At 39.7% G+C, this 25787-nt stretch overlaps 1 protein-coding gene and 1 long non-coding RNA gene across 3 annotated transcripts; one reads left to right on the top strand and one right to left on the bottom strand.

Moving 5' to 3' along the window:
• Nucleotides 1-13141: 13141 nt before the first annotated feature.
• Nucleotides 13142-18219, top strand: cetn3 (centrin 3; the record flags this gene model as incomplete). 2 transcript variants are annotated; one of them, XM_082541994.1, is made up of 5 exons in its annotated part: nt 13142-13311; nt 14473-14608; nt 14813-14927; nt 15048-15239; nt 17568-18219. In XM_082541994.1, 5 exons carry the CDS (start codon nt 13295-13297, stop codon nt 17609-17611), a joined length of 504 nt encoding a protein of 167 aa, XP_082398120.1. In that variant the 3' UTR covers nt 17612-18219. The 2 variants fall into 2 exon arrangements, with proteins under 2 accessions (XP_082398120.1, XP_082398119.1); XM_082541993.1 differs by lacking the exon at nt 13142-13311 and having other exon boundaries at nt 14450-14608.
• A 1721-nt stretch (nt 18220-19940) lies between these two features.
• Nucleotides 19941-23184, bottom strand: LOC309711587. Its single transcript, XR_014278020.1, has 2 exons — nt 20966-23184; nt 19941-20357 (listed from the first exon to the last, which is right to left on the bottom strand). It is a non-coding gene; the product is annotated as an uncharacterized lncRNA (long non-coding RNA).
• Nucleotides 23185-25787: the final 2603 nt, after the last annotated feature.

Here is a 25787-nt window from a genome sequence, read left to right as displayed (position 1 = left end):
TAACGCTGCCGCCTGGGACAACAGAACACGGCTGTCAAACAAAACCCAAACAGTCCTGACCCGCCACAATATGAAACAGGAAAGTACCGTACTGTAATCAATTTATTTCAACAAAGTAACTGTATTCTAAATACCACCTTTTTAAACGGTAACTGTAACGGAATACAGTTACTCATATTTTGTATTTTAAATACGTAACGGCGGTACATGTATTCCGTTACTCCCCAACACTGGACATGGTGAGGGGCGAGGTGGCTACAGGTGGAGGTTGACAGGTTGCTGTCCAGTCAATCATCCAATCCTAACTTCAGGAGCTTGTTGGAATCAGCCAATCACAGACACACCCACACAACCAGCCTTGTGGAAGGAGAAAGAAAATACACACCCAACACCCCAGTGGGAGGAGCGACACATCAACACAGGCGGCATGTGATCACAAACCACAACACTGAATCATAACAGCAGAAACAGCTCTAGCTCAGGTTAAAAATGATCTTCTTATGGCCTCTGCAGTGGACTCATCTCTGTGCTTGTTCTGCAGTGTTCAATATTGTTGACCATAATATTTTATTACAGTGAGAAATGTTCCCTCTAATTTTTTCCGTGTCTGAGCAAAACTCCCTGTGCGGTCCCTTGGACCACTGTGAGCAACAGCAGACGTGTGCACTGTGGTCACGCCAGCATCGAATCCATCCAAGTTACATGGTTTATTAAAATAATAAAATTACAGCATTTACATTTATGTTAGACTACTTTTAATTAACTGCTTTAGCCCACTTACAATGAAAATTTAAATAAATCTTGTTCATGACCTGTGTAGTATGTTAACACTATTGGAAGCAAAAATAACTTGAACTCCAACTTTGAAAACAACTTTTTTTTTAAATTATTAATTTAGTAATTTAATAGTGTATGAAAATCTTTTATGTTTTCAGCATTTACAAAACAGTAACGTCATACCTTTGGTAGGTCCAGTCTCCAGGACTAAATACAGCATGGTTGCTTTTTTCCCCCTGTACATCAACCCATTTCTTCTACCTTTTGAAAACACTCCTGATAACATGTAAAGATCACTTGATGCACATTGGTCTACCTTATTGGTGCCAGAGAACAAGAAAATCAGCTACACTTTAGATTAGACAAGTGGATCTTGATTTGCACAGTTTAAAATCACTTTGATAAAAATGTCTAATGGATCACCAAACAGCATAAATGACTCAGGACCACATGCAATACATCTTTTAGTGTAGCTCACTCTGCTCAACTTGCATCATTAACTACACCATTATGTGACTTTTCCGGCAGAATAAGTAATAAAACGTTGTTAGTGTCAGCAGTCAGGCTGTGAGCCGTAACAGCTGAGGAGGAGGTTTGTCAGAGGAAGTAAATCTTGCTCTGAACTTAATGAGTTTTGCTTGGAAAAAGTGCTGTTGTCATGTTACAGTCAGCGCTTCAGCAAAAATTGTTATTCTTCTGAATAACAGAAGAACAAGAACAAGAATAACAAAAATGAAGCCAGTTTTAAAGAAAACCCACACTGCATAAAAAATTGAAATGGGCACCCAAAAGTTCTCCCTGCACATTAAAGTGATCTTAAAGGTATTCTTGGTGTCATCGTATAACAGCCTCACTTTTCTGATTTCATTTCACCACAGTCACGTCACCATTAAAACTGCGAAACATAACTTTGAAATACATTCATTTCAGCAGTGTAGTAGAGTCCCTGGCAAGGAGCTTCCTGAACTTTAATTTAATATTTTTTTAACAGTGAAACATCCATAGCTGACCGCAGTAGACCTTACTAATTTGCAGTCAACCCAAAGAGAGCGAATAGACAGAAAGGGCAAAGCTGTCTGCATTTTGTAATCCAGTTTGTGATTAACTGCTCCAAAAATTCCTCCAAAATACATCCAAGCATTGAAAGTGAAGTGAGGATGCTTTCAAACATAATGCCACAAACAGTTCTTATGTGTTCAATAACTTCAGCAGACATGCTCACAGCTTTTCAACTACTTGTCTTCTATCTTGTTATCTGTCTTGTTCTGCTGTGGCTTTAGGGCACTCACTGTCTACTGCCTCTATCACAAGAAGTGCTACAGCTTAAGTAGCACCAAGGTGTGCAGGAACTATAGTTGGTATTTCTACTTGTTTAGTGAGAGTTCAGAGGGTATTGTTTTAATAAGGTGAATCACACACGTACACTTCAACTTTAACATTCTGCAGCCCCTCCCCAGACACCTTGAATGACTCTAGGCAACCATTCATAATTCAAATTCAAATTCAAAATTCAAATTTTTATTTTATTTGTCACGTACACAGTCATACACAGTACGATATGTAGTGAAATGCTTGGACAACTGCTCGTGACCTAAAGAAAACAAAAAAGGAAAGGCTATGAATAAGATAGGAAATAAATATGAAAAATTAAAAAGGGTAAATTTAACTAGGAAGGAATAAAATATAAATTAAGGTTAAAAATGAAATAACTGTACAACACAAATTAGAATGAAGGGTAAATTTAACTGGGAAGAATAAGATAAAATATATAAATTAAAGTTGAAAATAAAATAACTGTACAACAAAATACACAATACACAATATAGAACTATATAAGAATGTATGAAGAAATCTAAATCTAAATAAATATATACACAATAACAGCAGCTGTACAAGTATTAACTGGAAATGAAGAATATAGTGACCAGTGTTGTGCAAAAACAATGTCCAGAAAGTCCAGTGTGTGTGTAAGAACCATATGTGTGGGTCAGTACTGTGTGGTGGTGTGATTGAGAGACCGTATCGCCTGCGGGAAGAAGCTCCTCCTCAGTCTCTCTGTGTTGGTCTTCAGGGAGCGGAATCGCTTTCCTGACCTCAGCAGAGAGAACAGTCTGTTGTTGGGATGGCTGAGGTCCTTCACGATCTTCCTGGCCTTGGTCCAGCACCGCCTGCTGTAGATTGAGTGCAGGTCAGGGAGCTCGGAGCGGATGGTGCGCTCAGCTGACCGCACAACCCTCTGTAGAGCTCGTCTGTCCTGCATGGTGCTGTTCCCGAACCAGGTTAAGATGTTTCCCGCCAGGATGCTCTCTATGGTGCACGAGTAAAAGTTCCTGAGCACCTTGGAGGGCAGTTGGAAGTCTCTCAAGCGTCTGAGGTGGTAGAGACGCTGTCGGGCCTTTTTCACCACGGTGTTGATGTGACAGGACCATGACAGGTCCTGCGTGATGTGAACTCCGAGGTATTTGAAGCTGTCCACTCTCTCCACTGGGCACTCGTTGATGACGGGGGTCTGGTAGTTCCTCTCCTGCTTAGTGCTGAAGTCCACTATCAGCTCCTTTGTCTTACTGACGTTTAGAAGGAGGTTGTTCCTCTGGCACCAGTTCTCCAGATTCCTAATCTCCTTCACGTAGGCCGTCTCGTTGTTATCAGAGATCAGGCCCAGAGATCATATTTTATAAGAAATTTTAATCTTTTAGAAACTGTTATTTATCATTTGTAGCTGGTTTATGTTTTTTTAAACAACCATTACAGTACTTGCTGTTTTATTTTGAAAACCTGTTCTATTGGTCAGTGTTAGGAAGATTTAATCCAATAGCATAACTATAGCATAGAACTGTGAACTGTGTGAATTCTGCTAAATCCTACTATGAGGAGTTCAGCGTTGCATTTGTAGTCAACATAAAATATTACAGTTACCTCAAAGGCCACAGAATAACGGTAAGTTCCCATAGAGTGAAGTATACAGAGGTATCCTAATATAGTAGTGAACGGTCAGTCACAGGGTAGTTACACTCTAAAGCATATCCAGATAATCTTCTGTTTTACTTTAAATGTAACTGCAATTTTCAAATATAACTTCACGCTCTATTGAAAAAGACTTGATACTAAAGATTTAAAACCATCAACAGAAGGGAATAGTTTAATAGGGCAATAAAGTGGAAGTCTCACCACTTTGCAGCTACATTAAAATGATGCTGTGTACTTTGCTTTTTCCCCCTGAAAAATGGTACTGCCATTGCTTTTTATTTTATTTTATTTTATTTTATTTTTATTATTAACTGTATCTAGGCATCTATCTTTTATTGTTGTATTATTCAACCAATAATGCGAAATACAACTTCAAACTATTTTTCTCTGTGATCTGCTAATGTTTTTTAATTGTTATTTTTTTCATTTACACAATCCAGTAAATAGTCTCCAGCAGTATGGTGAGCAAAGGCTTCACTACGTCAAACACTCTGAATTGCTTAAACTTGAATTTCATCAAAAGTTAAAGTTTGACAGCTATAAGTAATTATAAATATAACTAAATTTATAAAGGTCTGCTGAAAAAGAAATACAGTACACTGTACACTGAAATAGCCCAGGGTTCAAGCCTCAGACTCAGTTATCTGTGTATGTAGAGTGGAGTCCTTTAACAAAGCTCCTTTAACCAGAGCTAAGCTTCTGAAAAATGTGAATCAAACTCTGTCCGAGTAGAAACAAGCACTCCTTTCTGAGTCCAGCTCTCTAACCTGCCACCGATGCCTCCATTAGCCTACCTCAGGCAAAGTCAGACACACACACCTACATACATGCACAGGCTGACCGTTTGCTGGTCTGTTTGCATAGCATGTGCTTCAAGCGTCACGCTCACATGTGGCTTCTTGAGAAAGCCACCTCTGTGCAGCCTGCTGATCCTGAATGTGCTTGTTTTATTAGACCTGAAGAACTGGGTTCAACCATGGAGAGGGGGTATGAAATACAAGCTTGGTCTGAGGCATGGAGGTCTGACTCACAACTAGCTACAGTCAAATGCAGTACAGCGCTACTGGTTATTTTTATTACTTGGCTTCCTCCTCCTGACATAACTAGAACACATTACTGATTGTATTCACCTTCATTTGACAACGAAGTCCAAGTCTTGAGATTTAGACTCTCTTTTGTGAAGACCCATGGAGACAACCAGCGCAACCCCCGGGAAAACATCCAGAGTTAACATACTAGAACCCACCATAGGTTTAGTAACAAGCAACAGTCCTAACCACTAATTAAACAGAGCTTAATACTCCAAGTTGCTAGTTTCAAGTCTTCTTCAAAATGCATGGATGGCTCATATGCAAAAAAAGTGTGTCCATTTAGAGTAGAATGAGTGATTAAAGGTGTGCTTTAAGGCATGTCTGTCATGATCCTTGCTTTTGTACCCACTGTTTTCTGTTTCATATATTCCGTTTGAATTTGTTGTAGTTTTCAGTTTAAAAGTGACCTTTGCTTTGGTTAGGTTATGTTTATTTTTTTCTGTCAAGTTTATGTGTGCAGTCTCAGGCTTTTAGTTTCCTGTTTTATTTTGATAGTCTTTCGTCCTGTTTGTGCCATATTCAGTTTTGCTGCCCCTGTCGTTAGTCTGATTTAATTCACTTGTGCCTTGTTTTCCCCAAGTGCATCCCATCTCTTTAATTACCTCCTGTGTATATTTATATCCTCAGTCTCCCTCTGATGGTCATATTGTCATATTGTTCCCATTTGCTGTGTGTTTCCATGTGTTCAGTGCTTTCTATCAATTTTTCCTCATTCCCAATTTCTAATTCTTGGAATTTTGTACTTTTGTCTTTCTTTTTAGTCTAGCAGTTACAGCAAATAAAGCGACCTCTTTTAGTTACCGCTTCGCTTCTGAGTGCTGTGTTTTTAGTTTTCAGAAGTACATAAACCAGTGAGCGATGCCAATGGCCCATCCTTTGGCCAATTTCTCTCATATGCTGTAAAAAAAAAAAATTTTCAGACATTACCATGAGGAGAAGATTTATGGAGGGCATGCAGAGGAGGATATTGGAATAGTCATGGCAAGACAGAATTCATCTGTAAACAGCCCAGGATTTTTTTCCTCCAAGTACTATAAAAAGCAATAATAACAACTACATGTTTGTGTTTGTAGCTGACCAAGTGTTCATGTGTTTTGACTTTTAAGAGTGTAATTCATTTGACCTGCTGTAGTCCATCTGTTATGTTTGTGAAACAATATTTTGCAGCAACAGCCCAATTGAAAGCCTAACAGTGGGTTTTCCACTGTAATGCTGAAACTATTTCTAGATGTGAATACCATTTTTGAAAGCTGCAGTGTCTACAAATTAAAGACCACGCCACAAATTTCTGTGATGATGGACAAAAATCTCATAAAACTATAAACCTTCAGAGTTCTCTTGAAATGACAATACATAACGACAATCTATTTTCATAATCTGAATGAAACACAGCTTTAAACACAGCAAATAATTGATGGTCATTTAATCTCACTATGTTCAAACCGATGGAACATCTGTGCAGGAACAGTCGCACCCATCTCTTCTTCAGTATGATGCTTTACTGCACTCGAGGGAACCCATTCACTGCAGCAGGGTGTAGTTTGGTTATGAGCCATTTGTCATTTCTGTCATTTTGCTCGTGCAAAAGGGAATGAAGCCTCAGATTTACAAGAACAGTTTACGCCTGGTTGGACGTCAGGACATTATCAAGTAAAGAAGAGACTTTGAGGAACAGAGATCTGCTTTCCTTCCAGCTTCTATCTCAGCATACACATGTGAAACAGGAGACTCACTTGGAGATAACCAGAGACCCAGTGGCACCTACTTCACACAGTGCTGTCACTGCCAGTGAGAACTCTCTGTAGGAAGTTCATGACAGTGGTGAAGAAAGTCTTTGAAGAGACAGCATTCACATGGACTGGAAAGATAAGCAGATCTAGAACCGTTTTATCTGAAATGTCTGCCTTCAGATAACTACAGAAGAGTTGTCAATGAATGAACCCCCAAGCACTCTATACAATAAACCACATTCACCTACTCATACAGCCTTTATTATATGTGCTTAAGTATTTAAGATAAGATAGAACTTTATTAATCCCTCGGGTGGGTTCCTCTGGGAAATTCGACTTCCAAAAAAGCACAGCAACGACCGAAGTTACAGTTACAGAATTGTTTTTTTTATTTATATATATATATATATATATATATATATATATATATATACACACACATATATATATATACACACATACACATACATACATACATACATACACACACACACACACACACACACACACACACACACACACATATATATATATAAATACAGAGACAAATATAAATAAAATATACAAAGGGGATAAATAGAATAAATAGGAATAAAAATACAAGTGAATTGCACATTTCAAGTATTGAGTCTATTGCACTGTTGACTATTTACAAAAAGTATTGCACAAGGTATTGTACAGTGAGGTGAAGAGGCACTACAGCTTAGTTGTTCCCCCCTCCCTCTCCCCTCCAGAGAGGAGTTAAACAGTTTGATGGCGTGTGGGACAAAGGAGTTTTTAAGTCTGTTAGTTCTTGTCTTGGGGAGAAGCAACCTGTCACTGAACAGACTCTTCTGGTTGTTTATGGCCGTGTGCAGAGGATGCCCAGCATTGTTCATAATGTCCAGCAGTTTCTTTAATGTCCTTTTCTCTGCCACTGTCACCAGAGTGTCATGCCGACCACAGAGCTAGCCTTCCTGATCAGTTTCTCCAGCCTGGATGAGTCCCTCTTTGCTGTGCTGCTCCCCCAGCACACCACAGCATAGAAAAGTACTCCAGCAACCACCGACTGGTAAAACATCCTCAGGAGCTTCTTGCAGATGTTAAAAGACCTCAGCCTCCTGAGGAAGTACAGTCGGCTTTGGGCTTTTTTATACAGGTGCTCTGTGTTGCATGACCAGTCCAGTTTATTGTCCACCCACAATACTTGTTGACCACCTCCACCCCCTCTATCTGAACCGGCAGTGGACCTTCTCTGGACCTCCCGAAGTCCACAACCAGTTCCTTAGTCTTTGAGGTGTTGAGTTGCAGGTGGTTTGTGTGACTCCATGCGACAAAGTTCCTCACCAGACTTCTGTACTCCTCTTCCTGATCATCCCAGATACACCCCATGATGGCCGTGTCATCTGCAAACTTCTGAATATGGCATAATTCAGAGTTGTAGCAGAAGTCAGAGGTGTACAGGGTGAAGAGAAGAGGGGACAGCACAGTTCCCTGTGGTGCTCCTGTGTCAGACATGATGTCCTTCAGCCTGACGTACTGTGGTCTGTCGGTGAGGTAGTCGGAGATCCAAGCCACCAGGCAGGGGTCCACCTCCATCCTGTTCAGTTTTTCCTGAAGCATACAGGGCCGGATGGTATTAAAGGCACTGGAAAAGTCAAGAAACAGTATCCTGACCGTGCCTTTTCCCCCATCCAGGTGTGAGTGGGCTCTGTGTAGGAGGTACAGGATGGCATCCTCCACTCCGACACCCGCCTTGTATGCAAACTGTAGTGGGTCCTGGGCATGTTGTACCTGTGGTCGGAGGAAGTTGAGGAAGAGCCGCTCTAGAGTCTTCATAAGATGTGACGTCAGTGCCACCGGTCGGAAGTCATTCAGCTCATTGGGCCGGTTCTTTTTGGGGACCGGGACGATGCAGGATGTCTTCCATAGGGCGGGCACTCTCCCCAGTCGCAGACTGAGGTTGAAGACTCGTTGTAGCGGCTCCCCAAGTTCAGCAGCACACGCCTTTAGCATCCTAGGACACACCTTGTCTGGGCCTGCTGCCTTTCTGGGGCGAAGCTTCCTCAGTTGCCTCCTGACCTGATCCACTGTGACACTGGGAGATGTTTGGGAGGAGGGGAGGGGGGGAGATGTCTTGCTGCTGAGAGAGGGATTGGAGGAGGGGGGTGTCATGGTGTCAGGAAGGGGGGGAAGCGAGGGAGGCAGGAGAGTGGGGAGAGGACTCTGTAGTGAAGGTGAGGGTGGGGGGGTTGTGGGCTGGTCAAACCTGTTGAAGAAGTTGTTTGAGTTCGTTTGCCTTCTCCACAGTCCCCCCCCACTGTGCTTTTCTTGGTGTTGTGGCCTGTGATGGTTTTCACACCATTCCAGACCTCCCTCATATTGTTCCTCTCCAACTTCTGCTCCACCTTCCTCCTGTAGGTGTCCTTTGCTTCCCTCAGGCAGCGTTTCACCTCCCGCTGTGCTGCTTTCATCTCCTCCTTCACTTTGCTCCTGAAAGCCTTCTTCTTCATGTTGAGGACAGCTTTGACTTCCTGTGTTACCCACGGTTTGTTATTAGGATAACACCGTACCGTCTTAGCAGGGGCGACTGTGTCCACACAAAAGTTGAGGTAGTCTGTAAGACAGTGTGTCGCCCCCTCTATGTCCTCACCATGTGGGCTCAGGAGCACATCCCAGTCTGTGGTGTCATAGCAGTCTCTCAGAGCATCCTCCTTTTCTGGGGTCCATCTCCGGATGGAGCGTGTTGTGACAGGCTGCCTTTGGACGAGGGGTGTGTATTGTGGCTGTAGGTAAACCAGGTTGTGGTCTGACTTCCCTAGTGGGGGGAGGGGGGTGGCTCTGTATGCATCTCTCACATTAGCATACAGTAGGTCAATTGTCCTGTTGCTCCTTGTGGGACAATTCACAAACTGGTGAAAAGCAGCCAGAGTAGAATCCAGTGTGGCATGGTTAAAGTCTCCAGATATAATAATGAAAGCCTCGGGGTTTTGTGTCTGAAGTCTTGCTGTGACTGTGTGTATTTTCTCACAGGCAGCTGTTGCGTCGGCCCTCGGAGGGATGTAAACACACACACAGATCACATGACTGAACTCCCGAGGTAGATAATATGGCCGCAAGCTAACAGCTAGCAGCTCCAGGTCCGGACGGCATACCGAAACTTTAACGGAGACGTGTCCAGGGTTACAGTATCTGTTGTTAACGTAGACAATGAGTCCCCCACCTCTGCTTTGTCCGCTGGCCTGCGTGTCCCTATCGGCTCTCACGGATGTGAAACCGCATAGGTCTACGTTAGCCTGCGGCGTTAGCTCGGTTAGCCACGTCTCCGTGAAGATAAACAAGCTGCACCGTAGCTGCACGTAAACACCGTGCTTCATCTATTGCAAATTTAGAACCACCAGATAATGGAGGATGCACGTTTTTGGAACTATCTGGCTGTGACTAAAATATCTGAAACACTTGTGATGCAATAAATGACATAAAAGCTCCCTACCAAGAGTTTTCTAATATTTGATCATTTTACTGGTTATACATACTTTCCGGACTAATCAGACAGGAGAGTGTGCTTTCAGCCATCTGATAGCTTTGTCTTGTTTGTTTTGCTTTTTAAGTTTCGAAACTTAGTCAATAAACACTATGTTTTTAGGTTAATGTTCTGGTTTCATGGACGTTCCCTGCATGCAAAAAGATCATATCATGTATGATCTTTTTGAGGAGCTCACAGCAATCCCATAATTCAGCATGTCAGAGATCACTGCCAGAAGACACCTTGCACAGAAATGAGCAGTGTGTTTGGCAGAAAAGCATGAATTAACGTCCTGGAAAACATGATAGGCGGATACTTATTACCTTTCGGGCAGATGGTATCTCTTAGAGCAGGGCTGCCCAATCCCAGTCCTCGAGAGCTACTATCCTGCAGCTTTTAGATGCATCCCTACTCCAACACAGCTGAATCAAATGAATGGCTTGTTATCAGGCCTTTGCCAAACACGATGGCATGCTGAAGAGGTAATCAAACCATTTGATTCAGCTGTGTTGGAGTAGGGATGCATCTAAAAGCTGCAGGACGGGAGCTTTCGAGGACCGGGATTGGGCACCCCTGTCTTAGAGGGACTGTGTGAATTACATTTTTAAGTTGGGTTGTTTGGGATAATTTTGTATGGGGTAAACTCTGTGTTTAGTTCATTGGCCTCCCCATTCATTAGGTCTCAGTCTCACAGAACACCTTTGGAAAGCGCTTAAAGATCTGCTTAACTGATGTGATGCAATGACATGCTAGCATATGTTAGCAGATTATCAAAGAAGGTTCACCTTTAATACAGAACTGAGTCTTTCTGAAAGTAAGGAGCCATTCCTAATATAGTGGACACTGTGTGTAATAAATTTGAGCAGTGCAAAATAACTGATGGGAAGCATAGCAAGCATTGGTATGTTTTGTTTCATAGGTGTTTCTCTATTGCTGAAGACAGAGGCAGCTCACATAAGCAGCACAAGAAGCCTCTGTCTGCTGTTCCACAGCTGACTGTTTAAGTTGAACTCAGTTCTACAAGAAACAGTGGATGTCCCCAGGTGTGTGTCTCAGTTCAGCTCTGACACTCTTAATGAGATGAATTTGTTGCTTTTATATACTGTGTTCCCATGTTTGGCTGACAAAAATAAATAAATAAATAAATAAATAAAGCCCAGTTCAATCTCAGTGAAGTTATAAAAAAGGTAGACCAGTTTTCTAATTTGGTTTGGTTTAATGTATGTGAAATATTAACTGCTTGCCTCAAAACAAATATGCGAATACTTTTGCAAGCTTGCAATGCAAGCTTTTATTGCATTTTATGGAAATTTTGGTAAGGAAAGCAAATCTTGAACTCACAGTGAAAATGCAGGCTACAACATGATGGAGGAAATAAGCACGAGATATCTTCATGGTGTAAGTAGTGTTCATTTGGAGCATAATCACAGCATAATCCCTCTGCTGCCCTGCCTGTAACAAAAGGCTCAGTGAAGAGAGAGGCTTTCTCATCATTATTGCAATACTCAGTTTTAGACAGCAGATGTCTTTAATTTAGAGAAAAGACTACAGTTTTTATCATGAGTGGTATACACTGTATACTGCTAAATAAAGATATAATAGAGCAATGCAGCTAATGTCTTGTAAGAGAAACTGCAGGTTTTGGCACTTAAAGCACTGCCTTCATTTTTCATCCCTTGAGGTAATTAATACCTCAGTTATACAGTACTGACGGAGGGGGTGGCTGTGGCTCAGGCAGTAGAGGAGATAGAGTGGCAAGTTGGAGGTTTGAGTCCCACCACTTAGTTATGAAGTACTTAGAGCAGCATAAAGAATTACATGCATGTATGTGCCAATGGGTAAATGTGGCTTTTACTAAAATATGCTGTAAGTGTTAGAATTGAAGGTGATAGAAAACAGAGAAGCTCATTTGGTTAGCAGGAGAAAGATGCCCATTCAGGAAGTGCTGGGGATGCACCTGCTACTGAAATCAAACTCATGTCTGCACCTCATCAAAAGGTTCACACTATGATATCTGCAGAAAAATAAAGATTCAGATTGAAGATTGTTATTAGTGTATGTATAAAATACATACACCTGACGTGATCTTCTCAAACAATAATCCATACTTTGCATTTCAGAGAGAAACAGATTTTTCATTGCACAGCATTCATCTTATATGAAGGTAATTGTGTACAAAACACCTTAAAATATGATAATTTAAAAAATTGTTATAGATTTAAAAGACTCCTGCAGGGTTTCTGTTTGAAGTTGAGAGTTCTTGTTAAAAAGTCAATAAAATCTGAAAAGATTACAAAGAGACACAAATGAAAAAAACAACTACTGATTGCTGAACAAATAAATAAAATGAAAATGTATTTTTTTTTTATTCAGGTGGAGGAGGTCTAGAGTAGGAAGATGGAGACATAAAATACACATATGTGAACACATATGTTCATTGTTCGACATTTTCTTTTTGCATTGACTGCAAAGGTCCAGCATCATCATGCTTAAAAAAACAATCAATCAACTTACCAAGAAAATATCAGCACAACAATATTAAAAATACTTTATTTATCCTACATAGGATATTCTTTTGTTCAGCAGTTGAAATACTACTACTACGACTGCTAAAAAAATAAAAAGAAATAATAATAATAATAATAATAATAATAATAATAATAATGCTGATGATGATGATGTCAAGTACATTTTAAACATTAATTTAAATAATAATTAGTCGCAGCCTCGTATAAAATAGCTTTTAAACATAGCTGGCACACAATAAAATGCGGTAAAAACAAAACAAAACAAAACACTCACAGGATCTTGTTCTATGGTGAATACTGTTCAGAATTATACTTAAATACTTACTACATTTTAGGGACCTTTACGTGTTATAATCGTCGTAGTTTAGATGATATGTATTGATTTGCCATACACATCTGCACGTCTACTGCGTCTACAGTGCAGCACACGTGGAGCTGGCGGCGATACTGCTCCGATCCGCTGCGATTGCACTAGAGGAAATATTAAAATAAATAAATAAGCAGAAGAAGAAGAAGAAGAAGAAGAAGACTCTAAGCCAATCAGAAAGCAATTTGCTGCTGCCTGGTGACCAGCTACCAATAGGAAGCGTGAATGTGAGCGCGGATAAACGGAATTGTTGTGTGTCGGCCTCGGTGATATTGTGTTTGGTGACAGTAATAAGAGTAATTGTTTCAGGGCCGTTAAATCCCCTCACAATGAGCCTGTCTCTGAGGTAAGCCGGTTTGTCGCAGTTATTCCAACATTCCTCAAACCAGCGCACAGAGCTATTCGCTAGCTCTTTCACATAAGAGGCGCTAGCATGTTAACTTTGCAACGCGTTTGCTGTGTTTGTTCGGGAGCGATAGTGCATAGGAATTAGCTGCAGCTACTAATCAGTGTAGAGTCGACGTTAGCTGCTTACTGTTTTTTTGTTTTTCGTTTCTTTGAATGTGACTTGGACGACTACAATGTACTGTACTATAGACCACATTTAGTTGCAAAACTACTGTTCAGATGCCACCCCTGTACGACTGCATAGCCACAGCACAAGGTCATCAGTAACAGTACAAAGGAGCGTTTTTTCTCATTTATTTTTTAAACAAATCAGCATTCTTGACCAACATAGTTGCTGATTCCGTTTTATTCAGTGCACATACACTTTTGTGTACGTGTAGTGGAATTGTAAGGGGAAAATCCTATATTAAATATTATAAATGGATAATCTTGTGTTGAATTGGCACAGAAAGGGGAAAAAGGACCAAAAACAAAGAAAATCTAACCGAGGAAAGTAGCTGTATCAGCGGTCAGCCAAACACTTCCGTGTTATGTGTATCTGACAATTAATGTTATAATGATACTACAGTCAATTTGTTTTGTTATGTTATTTTGTTATGTTGTTGATATTTAGATAAACAGGTGTCAGAGTATTACTCTATCATGTTGTTAAGTTGCTGATAAATCAGATATTATTGAATAAGTATTTGGTCGTAGATACTTCGTTAGATTGCTAACGATATATGCACTGCACTCTGCTTGTGTTGCAAACACAGAGCGTAGATACCTGTAAACTTCAGTCTGTAAATAGTTACAGATTTTAAGTTTGTTTTCTCAGGCTGGGTAAAACTGATCACAAGGCTGTGTACGTTGTCTAAACACTGAGTGCACTGCCTGCATATTTGTCTATTGTGTGTTTTGTCAGCCCTTTGCTTTTTAGCTAACCTTCTTCTGTAAAGCTGTGGTGTTCTGCCATATGCTGTACAACATACTCTGTATTGAAGCTTTAATTTGGGGTAACAGCAGATAAGTGTGTCACTTAAGTTAAAGAAAAATGTTTGCAATATGATGTGATGTGCAATACATTTGTGTATCACATGCTGCATCTGTCTCTCTCCAGAACGGAGCTCATGGCAGACAAAACCAAGCGTAAGAAGAGGAGAGAGCTCACTGAGGATCAGAAACATGAAATCAAAGAAGCATTTGAGTTGTTTGACACAGACAAAGACAAAGAAATTGACTACCACGAGCTGAAGGTGAGCACTGGATGATGAAGGAAAACAAGTTTGACAGCTAAGAACAGTCCGGTGACGCAGTATTTAATCTGCTGTGTTTAGTATGTTAAAATGTGCAATATGTCTGTCATAATGAACTCAAAAAACAGTTTTTCCTCACATGTTTACATCTGCTGTACTGCTGTTGGAATACAGAAACATCTCACTGTCACAAACTGTCAACAGGTGGCAATGCGTGCACTCGGCTTTGAAGTGAAGAAAGTGGATGTTCTCAAGATCCTTAAGGATTATGACAGAGAGGGAAATGGGAAAATAACATTCGAGGACTTCAGCGAAGTTGGTAAGTTTGCTTTCCCTGTATGTGCCCCTGTGCAGACAGGGGCCGAGGGGAAGAAAATCTCTGACATCTTTAACTGAAGTGTTTCAGTAACTCTGATGCATGTTATGTATGGTTCTGCAGTGACTGATCGCATCCTAGAGCGAGATCCGAAAGAGGAGATCATGAAAGCCTTTAAGCTGTTTGATGATGACGAATCAGGAAAGATCAGTTTGAGGAACCTGAGACGTGTGGCGCGGGAACTTGGGGAGAATATCAGCGATGAAGAGCTCCGCAGCATGATCGAGGAGTTTGATACTGACGGAGATGGTGAAAGTAAGTCAGCACTTGCTCTTTTTCCTTCGACATTGATAATTATTGCTATACATTTAATCCCTAGAAGGGAAATGCGTTCAGTTTGTTTAAGTGAACAGGAGTGGATGAGCGGGACTTTTGTTTGTTTTGGTGTACGTACAAAAGAGGCGTATGAACACCATTTATAAGGTGCTCGTATGGAGACATATTTATCGTCAAGTAGTTTGGGAAAAATACATATCTTAATAGTTTTTTATCTTTACCGTTTACGACTCTGGCTACTGGCGCTCCTCTGAAAAAGAAAGCCTCAAATCTCAAAAAATTGTTTGTGGTTCTGTTAAGCGCTATTGAGTCTCTAAACTTACTTAATAATGCCTTCATGAGATTTTAACCATTAGAGCAAAATTACTCATAACCATCTCACAGACGTACCATTATGTTCAGCTACTTTCAGGACCATTGATAATTACGTAGACTCTTTTTCTCCTATTAATCTTTGAGTTAAATGATGCAATTACTTCCTCCAAACTGTCAATGTATCCATTTTTTTCTACCCTGATTTTATGTTTTTTTTTCTGATTTTAAATATGAAATATACTCAAATTTTAGAGCCAGTTAGGGGTTACAGTGGGATTCAGCTGGTGGGGGGAACCCTTAAATTGGTTGTAATGGCTTAATGTGGGGAAAAGACTCATAACTCACAATAATTTCTACTGAGACCTTCAGTAGATTTTCTTATTGTAAAGGCTGTGATCAGCTGATCAGATGTACACAACTGAATTCAACCAGATGTTAGCAGATGTTTTATGAGTTGTCCTAGCTGATTTCCATCTTCTATGCTGATAGTAAACTATTTAAGCTGTCTTTTTCCTATACGGTATGAAGGTAGAATTAAGTCAGTGGATTTCAGCATCATCAGTGAAAATTCATGTGAATTTCTGCTACACTGAATGTAACCTCACACTGACCATGGACCCACAGCCAGTGTGCGCTAGTCACACACTGTTCTTTACTTTAAATCCATCACAGTACAGCAAACTAACTTGTTTACCTGCACTAACCTGCAGAGGATTTTCATGCAGCTTTTAAATAACACAACAGTTAGTCTATCTCAGTTTGATTTGCAGCATGTTTCACAATATGAAAAAACATAATGTCACATGTACAGACCTGATATCTGATTTAAAAACATGAGGACTGACATGTAAGCTTTTAAATATGCATAATCTGCATTTAAATCAAATACCACTGAGCAGTCCTTACCTTTAAATCTAAGCTCTCTTCTTCCTCTCCTGTCCTGTCTTTCTTGGCTTTCTAAACTTTTCCATCTTTCAGTGAAGTTAGCGCTCTTTCTTTTCTCTTCCCTGTGAAACCCAGCAGCTGGACCTGTAGGTAGCAACACACTGTGAGACAAACTGTACACAGTTTGTGTGTTTGTTGACCTGATAGAAACCTTGCATTTGAAATTACCTGACACAAATAGCTTGACCCAAATACATTAAAGCAAAAGTAATGAACCTGTTTTGAGTAAAAGTAAAAAGAAGTTGGAAAGATAAATACTGAAGTAAAGATACCTGAAAATTGTACTTAAGCACAGTAACAAAGTATTTTTTACTTTGTTACTACTTCCTACTTTTGGAAGCTAGGTTGCACAGAGAGATGGGGGTGCTGGATTTAAATGCCTCCGTGTCAGGAAAATGTGAAGAAACAAGCGAAAAAGTAAATTAAGCAGCATCTGGCTGCATTTCAGTGATTTTGTAGACTGCAAAGCTTAGTGCAGAATTGATTAAATGGCTGAAGTGATACCCTTTCCATTTTCATTGTAGGGGGACAGAAGGTTTCAAACTGAATGGCAGAGATGTAGAAATGTCTGCATGTACCACTTTTTTTTTTTTTTTTTTTTTTTTTAAACCACTACAGTTTAAAACACACCAACAAACAAAATACCCTTTGGGCAATTGGCTACCAGAACCTTTTCTGTAGTTTTATTCTTACAATTTAAGTCCAAAGAGTCCTGTTGACAGATTTCTTTCTTTGTCACGGTAGCTTTTTTTTTTGTCATGTAAAAGAACAGTAAATTATGTAACATGTTTACACTGACAGAAAAAGGAGTTTCACAGCTCCAGCCCACTTAAGGTCAAAGTGGCCTGAACAGAGAAACTGTAGTCAAAATAAAAGAATTTAAATAAATGAGATAAAAAGATTACAAGAAATTCATATATACACATACATGCAAAAACGAAAGGTTTTTTTGTATTTTAGAGAACTGAAACTGACATTTTTAAAACTTTTTTTCTTTTGTGTTTGGTGCTCTCATTGACTGACTGGACTTGTTTACCCCCTTTCCAGTAAACCAGGAGGAGTTCCTTACAATTATGGGCGGGGAGTCCTGATGAGGGATTTCTCTGTTGCTGAGGACTTCTTGGTTGGATTGGTTGTCCAATTTGTGAGCAGTTAAGCGACTTGACTGTCAACAAGGACGCACAGCTTCCTCTGAAGCATCGCAGGTGGACAGAAGTTGTTTCATTGACCCTGAGGGTTGTACTTGAGTCATTCCATAAAAGCACTGAACTGTGTGACAGATTCAATGTCAGCCAAACTCATTTCTTATTGAAGGTGAAAGTTAAAGTATCAATATCATGCTAGTCTTTAAAATTAGCTAATTGTTGTTGAGTTTTTTTGTTGGGTTTTCCCCCCCATGTTTTAACATCTTTGTTAAATATTTACGGTAATGTGTTTTGCAACCATTTCACACCTTTCTGTAATTAGATCCTGTAAAAAGATCTTTTCACTCTTTTATAAACACATTAATTTACTGTTGGGGAAAATATAGACAAATAGCAGTAAAATGTTGTTGCTTTTATCAGAAGTGTCTGTATATTGTAAAGGACACCTATTTCATACATGGCTATTTTGAATGGTTGTATTTCCAGTTTACATGTGCATGTTCAAGTGTTCTATTTATTTTTGACACAATAAACTGGTTTCCCAGCAAGTCGCACCATTTTTACCATTTTACTTTCTCTGAGTGCTGGTAAGTGTGTCTCTGTTGTGCGACCTAGTTTGTAGTGATGGCCAAATGAAGCCTTGTGAAGTATTGAAGCTTTTATTGAAAAATGGTTCATTACTCGAACCTTTTCAACACAGTCATCTTTAGTGACATCTGGTGGCCTAAAATATGATGAACACCTTAAATCTACAACTTACAATGAACTGTATGGGCAGAAATCTGTGCCATCAGAAACTGAATTTGAATAAGTTCAATTTGAATTTGAATTGCTCAGATTGAATCTGAATTGTAACTTGAATAAATGCTTTTGAAAACTGAATTTGAATTAGTCTAATTTGAAATTGAATTTATGGTTTGAAAATGATCATCACTAAATTGAAATTGCATTTTATATTTTGAAAATGAATTGATTTGCTTTGAAACTGCATTTTATCCTTTAAAAATTCAGCTCTCGAATAATTTCAGTTTCACTTCTCACCATTCAGTTTCAGTTCTACAATTCAATTTCAGTTCCAAAAGTCAGTTTTTTGGAACTTACATCCGGTTCCGGTTCAAGCGCAGATTAATAGAACTACGTTTTACTAGCGGACCGAAAGTGTTACTGACAGGAATCTATAGCGTCTTGAGCTGAATTAAGACTTCAGAAGTCATTCGTCATGTCGAATGACCAGCGGATAAACTCTCAGGTTGGTAATAAATTAATTACATGCATAAGAACAAGCGTCATGTTAACAAATGATAGCCGTAAGGTAACTTTTATGCTTATTGTAGCTGTTAGCTAAAAACGCTAATTTAGCTTAGTTTGCCCTGAATTCAGCTTTGACAAACAAATATGATCGACTGTTTCTAGTAGAATTCCAAAGTTGTCATCTTGTACCCTCTCAGAGTACCCCCTCTGTATGCTTGCAGAGTAGGGAAACATGCAAAACAGTGCCCAAACCTTTGTGTTTTAGCTTTATTTATGTCTTACACAGCATCCCAACTCTTTAGCTAACTTAATAACTTTAGCTAAAGTGAATAGTTAGTCTAATTCATTAGTGCAGCATTACTGGATCATCTCTGTTTGAAGTGATATAATATGATATACAACTATCACTGTGTTTAACTACCATAATAATTCTTAGGGTACTGAGTGCATGCTTAATTAGATTTTTTTGTTTTGTTTTTAAAGCATACTGCTCCATTAATGTGTTTGACAGGCTGAAGTTGTCGGGTCACCTCCTAAATCGACCATCTTTTACAGGTGTTTTGTGCCAGAAATGGAGTGTCCACTGAAGACTGAAGATACTGAATCCCTACGCCTTGCCATGATCCCTCTTGTGCCTTCATCTAGACAAGAGACATTAACTTAACCACTCTCATATGCTCTGTACCTACATCACCTTCCCTGACAGTTGTAGCTTGGCTCATCTGAGGGTGAAATTATAAGAATGTGTTATTTTGCAAAGTGCTCTCTAGGGTTCCTAAATAAAATATGGCATTGAGGTCATTTCTTTTGAATTAAGCCCTTCTTCTGAAATATAAGAACCTCTCCTGGTTTTAATGGCACTTTGGATTTCCTTACTTTCTGTTCCACTCCCAACCCCAAATAGATGCTGACAAGCTGCCACAGTAACATGGAAGAGGGAAAGAAGTTGGAAAGGACTACTACAAATAAACCTAATGCCTAACAATGTAAAATAATAATAATAATAAAGATAAGATGAAGTAACAAGTTTTTAGTATTTTGTTTATTCCAAATGATCATCCAGATGTCTGTGACATGTGATGACAAACACCATAATGGAAGGCCTTAGTCATCACATGCTTAAACTCATATATTTTTGCATATGCTGAACAGGCAGTCAGACATGCTGTAACTGTGGGGTAGAAAACAGCATGAACACCATACGGCAGGGGTCTCAAACTCCAGTCCTCGAGGGCATGGAAAAGTTGCATGACACTGGCCCTTGAGGACTGGAGTTTGAGACCCCTGCCGTATGGAATATGACAGGTGTGGTTGAACTGCATGAAGACTCTGAAGTTAATCTTCTCTTCTGGCAGGACAGGAATGTGGCCTTGTCCTGTGAGCCACTGTAAGGATGTACTTAGAGTAGAACTGGACTGTCACCGGCCTCAGGCTCTTCACCCTTTTCAAAGACAAAGCAGTCATTTAGATAAAATATTAGATATTGTTTACCTGTAAATGCACAAAGTAAATTTTGAAATGTAATTATTGTCAAGAGTGAACAAGCACTGATAGTGTAATCTACAGCTGTGGCCAAACGTTTAGAGAATGAGAAGTGTTGTTTGCTTATTTACAAAGTTTGCTGTTTCAGTGATAGTTGTATGTCACATTATATCACTTCAAACAGAGGTGATCCAGTAATGCTGCACTAATGAATTAGACTAACTATTCACTTTAGCTAAAGTTATTAAGTTAGCTAAAGAGTCGGGATGCTGTGTAAGACATAAATAAAGCTAAAATACAAAAGTTTGGGCACTGTTTTGCATGTTTCCCTACTGTAGGGGTCTCTGCAAGCATACAGAGGGGGTACTCTGAGAGGGTACAAGATGACAACTCTGGAATTCTACTAGAAACAGTCGATCATATTTGTTTGTCAAAGCTGAATTCAGGGCAAACTAAGCTAAATTAGCGTTTTTAGCTAACAGCTACAATAAGCATAAAAGTTACCTTACGGCTATCATTTGTTAACATGACGCTTGTTCTTATGCATGTAATACATTTAATACCAACCTGAGAGTTTATCCGCTGGTCATTCGACATGACGAATGACTTCTGAAGTCTTACTTCAGCTCAAGACGCTGTAGATTCCTGTCAGTAACACTTTCGGTCCGCTGGTAAAACGTAGTTCTATTAATCTGCGCTTGAACCGGAACCGGATGTAAGTTCCAAAAAACTGACTTTTGGAACTGAAATTGAATTGTAGAACTGAAACTGAATGGTGAGAAGTGAAACTGAAATTATTCGAGAGCTGAATTTTTAAAGGATAAAATGCAGTTTCAAAGCAAATCAATTCATTTTCAAAATATAAAATGCAATTTCAATTTAGTGATGATCATTTTCAAACCATAAATTCAATTTCAAATTAGACTAATTCAAATTCAGTTTTCAAAAGCATTTATTCAAGTTACAATTCAGATTCAATCTGAGCAATTCAAATTCAAATTGAACTTATTCAAATTCAGTTTCTGATGGCACAGGCTTATATTATAACTTATACTATAACTTCTATAATTATAGCTATAGTATGTGTACTTCTTATGTACATTTTAGACCTGGGAGCAGAACTGCTGATAAACTGTTTTTATTTAGGAATAGGCAGAGCGTCCACTCTTCCTGGCTTTATGTCTGTAATTATGTCACACACTGGTTTGCTGTCACACAAAATCACCACCAAAACAGCATAAATCCCACCAATGATTCAATTCCTTAAAAGCCACTAAATCAAGTACTGAAGCAGTCGCATGGCAATTGAAGCTTTGATCACGTCATTGATCATGTGACTCTTTCAGACAAACAAAGCCTCAACACAGTGTTTCTGAAGCAGTGTGTTGATTTATTTATTTTTGACACATGAGCTTCAGCTTCAAACGCGCCATCACTTCTAGTTTGCGTTCGTATTCTCTGCCATTTCCTCATTATAAAAACCTTTTCTTCTGTTTTGTGGCCAGGCACAGGCATAGTACTTTTTCTTTGGTCTTAACCTAGAATTTAGTGTGTTCTTCTTTTTCCCGGAGGAGTGGGGTTTTTGTTTCTTGTTTTGGCCTTGGAGACCCTGAAAATTAATATGCTTCCTTTTCCCCTCCTAATTAAGTTAACAGTGTAAAGAATTTGTAAATTGTTTTTTGGAAATTGTAAAATCTTTGACACTGTTTGTAGTCTGAGCTTATATAGCTCGTGCTGTTGCCCTTGTTGTGTTGCACCCCTCATGAACCCTAGACTTTGCTTCATAGTTGAGTGATGCCTTACTCAATAAGGGGGGACATAAGGGTATCGGCCCTCTGCCGGGGTCTCTCTAAACATGTTTTAGATTATCCTGTGGGCTCGGTTGTTCAGTTCAGGTCATACGGTACAGAAAGTGGACTCCATTTTCTTAATTTTGGTTGTTTTGCAACTATTTTTGATCTTCTCACTGGGTACCAATTTATGGTTGACAAGCCATTAGCCAATGAGCATGCAGTTTCAGTCAGAGCTGACCCTGTTCATCGCATCTGGTTTCGAAACACCAAAATGATGTCCTGCCAGCTATATCCATACTATATACTGTAATGTGACTGTGATGAGCTTTGAACTCTTCTTCACTGATCCAACATGAATGACTGATATGAGGTGTGCATGACTGCACAACCAGTGAGACTGTGGGTCTTGATTAAAAGGAAGCAGTGGATATTTAACGTGTGTGAGCAGGGAGCAGGATGTTACATGCTTCAGCTGTGCCCTCCTCTGGAGGGTGGGTGTTGTTCAGCTGCTTAGGGCTGCCAGTAACAGTGAGGGGATTGGTTGTTCCTAAATTAAGAGTGGAGGCTTGTTGCATCACTCGACTTCCAACCAGGGCCACCTAACTTCATAGTTGAGTGATGCCTTACTCAATTATGTAGAGACTTGCTGTGGGATTTAGGAGGGATTTCACTGTGTTCAACTGAAAAAAAGCATTTTCCCTGCATTTTCTGTGGTTGTTTTAATCACCAGTTATTGCAATACTGTTATTGCTCACGAAAGATGACTAATAAAAACAAATTTCTATGTAGCAAAAATAAAGGGCATGTCTACTTATTTTTTATGTAGTTAAATATGGGCTAAAAAGGCGAGGCTTGTGGAGTGGGTCCTGAAGACTGTTTCACTCTGGAAATTAAGCATGACATTTTGAGCATCGATTGTTAATCTCTTAACAGTTTATTTCTTTTTTAACCTCTCAGCCTTAAAATGCTCAGGGGGCAGGCGTGGACACCCAAATAAGTGGTTTTTAAAATTTAAGTTTTCTGACATTTAGTGGGAAGTCCTCCTTTATTAGCAGCATATGTGATAGCATGGGATATCAAATATCTCCTGTGTCTGTGCTCATGGGAGTGGAGCTGAAAAAGATGGCACAGTCCCTTGTGGAGCTCCTGTATGCACATCAGACATTTACTTGCATACTGTGCAGCTTATCTCTTTAGCAGCGGGATGGTGTGGGGTGTACTTAGGTTTTCACAGGACTCTGTAGTCCTGTGAAAACTTTCCAAATGGCTGCATAGTAATATTCAAGGTCATGTTAGTTACACTAAATTAGGGCACGCCTTTGCCTCGTGTACATTGCCTCGTAGTGGAAAAAAAATGACATTCAAAATTAATGGTACACAATATAATTGATACACACTAGTATAGCAAAACCACAAATTACTACAAAAAACAGAGTATTTGATACCAGTTACTTAAAATAATATGTAAATCCAATCGGTCTCCTGGCTCGGCAGTTATGAATAAAGCAAACAAAGTGTTTGCTGTATGTTAATGTCTCCACCTGCAGACAGAATGCACACTTGCATGCAGTAGTTTTGAACCAAGCTTGTACAGCCTTCCTGCTTTACTTCGACTGCCCACAAGATGGAGTGATGTGTGACAGCACATTATGCACCTGATCACTGCATGCACTCTGTGTCCTTCAGGTCTTTGTGAGCACTACTTCTGGTAAAGTTTACATTTTAATTTTATTATTTTATGTTAAAATTGAAATAAAAAAAAGAGGACCGTGGATAAAAGTACAGTAAAATTTTAGTTGAGTGTGATTTACAAACTGCAAATGATGTCACAGCATAAAGCCACTAAGCTCATGTTTAAAACAATAAAGGACACCTTCCATACAGACTATAAAAAATAGATACTGCTAAGAAATCTCATCTCATAATGTGATGTATGTGATGAAATAATAACGCCAGTTAGTCAAGGCCTTTGTCACACACTGCACTTGTGATGCAGAATACTGCCCACAGAGCTTTTCGGCGAATCCTCATGAACTCCGTCACTTGACGCCCCACAGGCTTCTACATATTGGTTTGGATGAAGGTATCTGGATCGCATTGCTTTACACTTCATCTGTCCCAGCCCCCATCAAGTACTCAGATGTTTAAGATGATTGGGGTTGAATAACCCAGTTTGCTTTGGTACTACCCTGTGCCAATGAGTAAATGAGTCTGTGGTTTTTCTCTTGAGCAGTAGAGTTGAATTCTGTAAATGGGATAAATGTTAGTGATGCTGTAAAAGGCTGAGAAACAAAGTATTGTATGTATGTACATGACTAGGCTGAAAGTCATCACTAATGTTGATTATATGAACGTGCATGTGGTTATTACAGTGAGGCCCTGAGCTTAGCCTTCCTCTGGTACATGCTCAGCTGTCACGTCCCGGACTGGAGCAGCACATGCTCTAGAAATAACCCAACCCAGTTCCTTCCTAGTTACAACCTCAAAGTCGCCCCCTGTGGTTTCCACTACATGACTTTCCACACTCACTCTCTTGTATTACTAGTAGTAATCTGTGCTGATGAGAATTCTACAAATGCATCAGATGGCAGACCAAGATCTTATTGCTCTGTGATTGGGGGTAAAAACATAGGTTACCTGTGGTTCCACATGTAGATGGGCTAATTGGCTTGGTTAAAAGGCTTTCTGGTTTCTATGAACAGTCCTTTTGCAGTTGATGGTTTAATCATGTCTTCCTTGAATTCATCTAAATAATCTGTGAAGTGAGAAAACCATCTGCTAAAATGTAATCTTGAAATAATTTGATGGGATCAAATAATTTAGGTGGGCCTCTTGCACAGAATTCTGTGGTTTTATCTTATCTACTTTGTCATAATAGTTAAAAACAGATGATTTGTATGGGACACATCAGTGAGACTAACATGCTAGGATTGTTTTGAGGACTCAAAAAAGGTCCTTCGCCAGATGCTCCTCCATTATTGTCTAGTATTTGGTTGTACGGAAATAAACTGTGTGGCTGTTCAGTTCAGTTGCTTCAGGTGCTCTGCTGGGCTCTTCTTCCCTTGGTTCCATCAAGATCGCCAGAGGTCTCTGTTATACAACAGCCACAGAAATCTGATGTTCATCTGGGTGTCATGAGATACCATCAAAAGAGTAAGCAACTGGACTGAAACACTGGAAAATCAGTGGCTTACTGCAAAAACATGAAACATGTCTGCAATGGATGATATTCTTCTGAGCTAATACTTTATGAATCTTTCTTGTTCCTGTGATGGATTTCAATGGTTGCACGAGTATAGTGTCATAAAATATAATGATAATCTAGTGTAAGTGTCTGCCATCCACAATGTCCTCACCTCTCAGCACAATGGGGTCTGCACATCTCTTCACTGTCGCCCCAATGCCATCTGGGGCACCCTTGCCATGGGATGTAGGGAATTCCATGTTGCATTCTTGAATCTCAGTTGGAGGAAGGACAGCAAAACTGTTTGCTTTGACCATTATATCTTTCAGGACATGATCCATGTCAGTCCATATGGCTGCTGCATCCTGGTGCTTGGACTGAAGTTGTGAAGAATCCTACCTTTTCATGTTTG

This window comes from Aulonocara stuartgranti, assembly GCF_965226115.1.
Source record: "Aulonocara stuartgranti genome assembly, chromosome: 7".
Classification (NCBI taxonomy): domain Eukaryota; kingdom Metazoa; phylum Chordata; class Actinopteri; order Cichliformes; family Cichlidae; genus Aulonocara; species Aulonocara stuartgranti.
Note: the sequence above shows the minus strand (reverse complement) of the source record. Positions and strands in the feature narration are given on the sequence as shown.